The sequence below is a fragment of the Perkinsus marinus genome, assembly GCF_000006405.1.
Source record: "Perkinsus marinus ATCC 50983 genomic scaffold scf_1104296966216, whole genome shotgun sequence".
Lineage (NCBI taxonomy): Eukaryota > Perkinsozoa > Perkinsida > Perkinsidae > Perkinsus > Perkinsus marinus.
Genome location: NW_003204008.1, coordinates 11,593 through 16,861, shown reverse-complemented (window position 1 = coordinate 16,861; position 5,269 = coordinate 11,593). Strand labels below are relative to the sequence as shown.

The following is a 5,269-nucleotide window of genomic DNA, read 5'->3' as shown; positions in this document are numbered from 1 at the left end:
CGCGATACAGATTGATAAAACCAATACAATTCGATGACTGGATCAACACAGCTCATTTAATCAGTGATAAATGCAAAAGAGGTTACCTCCGTTGAGGTTCACTTGTTAGTCCCACCATTATCATCGAGGAAGAGCCGGCGATGAGACCTCCGATAGTCATCAAATACGGGGCCCATGATACGCTGGAGTTCCTTGTTTGGCTCTGCTTCGGTGAGGGATGCCTTCGTCGTGGCTGGATATGGTGACAAGGTACTGAAGGTGCGAGTGGGAGGGTCATGAGGCTCCCGACGGGAACGTTTCGCACAGAGCTACACCGTCGTCCCCGCCGAGTGAATATGTGCTCGTCAGCAGAGGCACCAGGTCATGCAGAACCACTCTTGTTGACCTGTCCGACAGGTCGTACGACAGGACCTGACAGGTCCTGTCGTACGATCCACCCGGATTAGGAATATTCCGTACAGTAACAATAGCTTCAAGTTGAGTCCTCCCAAGATTAGCCAATAACATAGGGCTCCAACGAATGGTAGCAGCTCCTTTACTGTTCTGATGGCGATGGTAACCGCCGGGTAGTTGACACAGACCCAGACGTAGCTTCACTGAGTGCTTCTGTCAGAAGCCTTTTGAAGCAGCAAAGATCTCCTCGAGCGGGTCACCAGTGATATCTCAGATATGACAATCTTGTTGCGTAGAGGAATTAATATCAGTGAACTCGCCTCATACCAGATAGACCGATTGAATCGCAGCTGCGAGTCTTCGAGGTCTCCCGAGCATAGGGTTGGTCCAACTCAACCAATCGGCTCTAGATATCGCGTTCGTGATGTGTAGAGTCACGAGTGAAGAATGAGAACCTTCTCTATCGAATGAATGAATCAGATAAGCCCAGGAATCCTGGGCCAGGAGTAGCCTCGCTATATTGGAAAATTTCACACGAAGGTAGAACTACAGAAACCAATCGTACAAAATCCTCGTGCCTCATCGGCATCACGACACAAAGTTGACCGTGTGCATCCTTTCCACACACTGGATTTACACAAACACACTTTCTCACCTGGTGTAATACCAGAGCCTCTTCTTCCCAGTAGACTCATCTGAGCTTGTGAAGAATACAGTGTGGCGAAAGTTCCGGTATACTCTGATGAAGCGCGCGTGAGATTTCAGACTGCTGTTGGTGACTCGATTCAATACCGACGAGAACGACATGGTTATTATAATAACTTCAAACATAATAGCTTTCGAATCACATCATGTCATTTCTCATGAGGGACACGACGTTCGGTTATTGCGCAGAGATGATACCAAGTTGATCGATATCATTTTACTTCCCAATTCAGTGTGTACATGATATGCTGATGCCTCAGTTAGGAGCATCCTTGTCAGTGCGGCCAGGGTGTATCCGCTTGTATCAACCTGTAAATTCGAGGCCACAAGCCTTTTTGCCGCGACCGTGAGTGACAGCGGGAATGCTTACTCCCAAAGACAATTATTGAACGATTGCTTATAGTTTATTCTTAGCTATCATGCTGAACTATCAGAACTGCCCACTGGGCAACTTTGTTGGAATGTGGTGAAGATGAGGCAGAAGTTCTCGATAAGGTTTTTTACACAACGAATCCGGTTCGTTGACTTTCCTGCATCGCTCCGCTCAAAAACAACGCCATTAAGTTCAGCATATTCTCGCCTACGAATACTCCCCGAATTAATGCTTAAAGCAAGATGTAACCTATACGGTTGAAAATTCTGGTAATCAGGTACACAACTGTCTCTACTGTAAGTCTTGGCATGATAAAAGCGCTGGTCGCTGAGCCAGATTACAACACTATTGTCATCGGAGCTGCTGAGCATAACACCATGCTTGTGCGGACAGTAATTCACAAGGTTTACAGTGTCATGATGGGCCGACCGGCCGACCCACACCAGAGGGGCTTCATTGGAGCTACCAGTAAGACTCCAAGTATACACATTGCCGTCTTCACCACCACTCGAAACGATTTCTCTCGATCCCAACACGCCTGAACACACATCTTAATCTTCGTCACAAACATCACTTACCATCTGGCATTATCATAAAAGGACTACTCTTAGTAGTATAAGCATGATGACCTCTCATCACAATAACTCCTTGACGATCTACACTAGCGGGACCATCGTTGTCAAGTGAAACGGGTAGGAGCACCGCCTCCATGTTTATGTCAAGGTCTGGCGCTAAGCTTGGTAGTGCCGATGGGTCCTCATAAAAACGCTCGGTCAAATCTTGGTTAGCAAATTTTCTCAAGTTGATGAGCAGTCCCTGGCCAGAAGGAGTAAGCCGGCATGCTAAACAACCTGAACACGAGTTGAGCAAGTTACGGTATGAAGATCACTTACATGCACTATGAGAGAAATCTATTATTTTCACTGCAGGAGAAGACAGTCTCACAGGAAACCGCGTACCTGCATACCATGTGAAAAAAAAATGACCAGCACATTGGAGTTTCATCCGCCTAACGTTAAGTGGCGTATTACTCCATGGAAATCATATGACATATATGTTTCCACGATCGATAACACAATTGTTTCCGCGAATTGAAATGTGTTATTCACTAGTGTTTTTATATCACGGGTAAAACTTTAGTGTGCTTACTTTTCGGCAATGGTTCGCTTATGGACATGCCATGTTTGAGGTCGATTAGGACAACCTGATCCATTATGGTCAGTTTAGTTCCGGTGAGACCAACCATGAGCTCCCGCTCAGCATCAACTGACAAGAAACGAAACCCTATGCGGACCTTTTTTGCATCTTACTAGTACAACCCTAAGAAAGCATGGAAAAATATGCACACGGTCAACTACACGTGCTGGTGACGATATGAAAATTCTGGGGGAAAATTTTTCGGAGAGTTTCATTGACTTCTGTCCGAATTCGCATGAGAACTTCTATACTACGCGAATAAACTCCCGAGCGCAGCTGAGAAAACCGAACATATAATTCACCAAATCTACCCCGAGAAATCTAAACTCTCACCTGATATGGCTCTTATCAGAGCTTGTCGACCGAGATTGACGTCGAATACAGCCGCCGGTGACGACGAAGACCTCGATGTTAGCTCAGTAGCTCCCCTCGCGTGATCTCAAAGCGTTGGGTAAGGCTCGCAACACCAGTCTCACGATCGATCGCGGGCACTATACGGCTACCTGAGCAGTACGGAAAGGTAGTCTCAATTCAAAGAGACTGTTCAGTATACGATCGTTGCTGATGAGTGATACGCTCAGATGTAGCGTGTAAGTCGTTAATTAACAGTTTGAATTGAATTGATCGGCAAGATAGTCTCCAAACACCGGAAGGATGGCGCCATATCACATGAAAAACGCATCACGTGTTTTACGCATTTTTCACTGCTCACATGCGTTTTCCGCCAAGTGAAACGTGAAATATGTTTTTCACTAGTCATTTCCATATTACGGTGATGGAATATATGTAATCGCTTTCCTCAGCTGAGCTTAGAAGAGTTTCCTATACAGTGTTGGAGTAGGAATATATGTTCCATTTCCTCAGCTGATCTCAGGAGTTTCCTATACAGTGTCGGAGTAGGAATATATGTAATCGCTTTCCTCAGCACCTGAGCTCAGGAGTTTCCTATACAGTGTTGGAGTAGGAATATATGTAATCGCTTTCCTCAGCTGAACTCCGAAGAGTTTCCTGTACAGTGTTGAAGTTGGAACATATGTACGCTTTCCTCAGCTGAGCTCAGGAGTTTCCTCAATAATTACAATATTTAACATTCAAATTCGGGTAAAAATGAAAATTTCCTCAAATTCCCCGGAGTTTTCATATTGTCACCAACACCTGTAGCTGATCGTATGCATAATTTCCCACCAGTCCAACACCATCATAGAATAAAGCTCATCAACACTTCCTCCCAAGAGGGCTTACTCGATACTATACACAGTCGATCATCTAGAGGGATTCTTCCGTCAAAGTCTTCAACGTTAATGCCACATGTATCATCGCGAGGCGGGTAAAACATAAAACCGCCGTACACGTCTCCAAGGGCCTGATCAGTGCAGGAGAATATGCACACAGTGAACCACATACGTTGATGACAATATGACATTTTTTTGGAAATTTTCACTGATTCCTGTACATTTCTACCCTAATTCGTATACAAATTTCTATAATTAGTGAGGAAACTCCAAAGCTCAGCTGAGGAAAGCGAACATATTTTCCTACTCCAACACTGTATAGGAAACTCCAGAGCTCAGGTGAGGAAAGCGATGACATATATTCCTACTCCAACACTGTATACGAAACTCCTGAGCTCAGGTGCTGAGGAAAGCGAACATATATTCCTACTCCAACACTGTATAGGAAACTCCTGAGCTCAGGTGCTGAGGAGAGCGATTACATATATTCCTACTCCAACACTGTATAGGAAACTCCTGAGCTCAGGTGCTGAGGAAAGCGATTACATATATTCCTACTCCAACACTGTATAGGAAACTCCTGAGCTCAGGTGCTGAGGAAAGCGATTACATATATTCCTACTCCAACACTGTATAGGAAACTCCTGAGCTCAGGTGCTGAGGAAAGCGATTACATCTATTCCTACTCCAACACTGTATAGGAAACTCCTGAGCTCAGGTGCTGAGGAAAGCGATTACATATATTTCCACTCCAACACTGAGCACATATCAATACCATCAAGCACGACAAGCAATCATCACTTACTTGAGGAACTACACTGATAAGTCTCGGTGGTCCACGGCTCGCCAGCAGGGCTTTCAAGTCCACCCAAAACCCAGGTCCAGTCGAGGCAATCAACAGCGAACTCGAATCTGGCGCCCATGTGATTCGGCCCGGGTACAGCTTCTCAGTGGTGTCCTGAGAAGCCCCGCGGGCCTGCATCGCAGATCCGCAATGTAATCGACCTGAATCACTCATAATTTTAGCAGAAAAAGGAAATTTTACAGAGCATTCGAGTAGCCATCGATCGGTCCCGAGCCCAACTCCAAGAAGAAGTGTCCATCATCACTTGCGGCAACCCAGGAGACGACTGTGATAAGTCCAGGAAGTCATAACAAACTGTTCGATCGAAATCAACATCGGCTGGATCGTCCGTGAGGGGATCGAACAGCGCATAAATAGCGCCTGAGAGAGGTATCGGGTTCGATCCCTGCATGTTGCATTTTTCTCATCACATGATCCGTCCCGACTCGCTGTTGCAACGAATTTCCCACACGGACTGAACTCAGCATAGAGAACCTCATCGTCGTGATCACGCAAAGCCAACAC

The 5,269-nt window shown here is 45.7% G+C and overlaps 1 protein-coding gene across 1 annotated transcript; it reads right to left on the bottom strand.

Annotated features, from left to right (window-relative positions):
• Positions 1 to 2,041: 2,041 nt before the first annotated feature.
• Positions 2,042 to 4,823, bottom strand: Pmar_PMAR024336 (hypothetical protein; the record flags this gene model as incomplete). Its single annotated transcript, XM_002769254.1, has 4 exons — positions 2,042 to 2,322; positions 2,365 to 2,430; positions 2,621 to 2,737; positions 4,706 to 4,823. 4 exons carry the CDS (start codon positions 4,821 to 4,823, stop codon positions 2,042 to 2,044), a joined length of 582 nt encoding a protein of 193 aa, XP_002769300.1.
• Between the last annotated feature and the right edge of the window lie 446 nt (positions 4,824 to 5,269).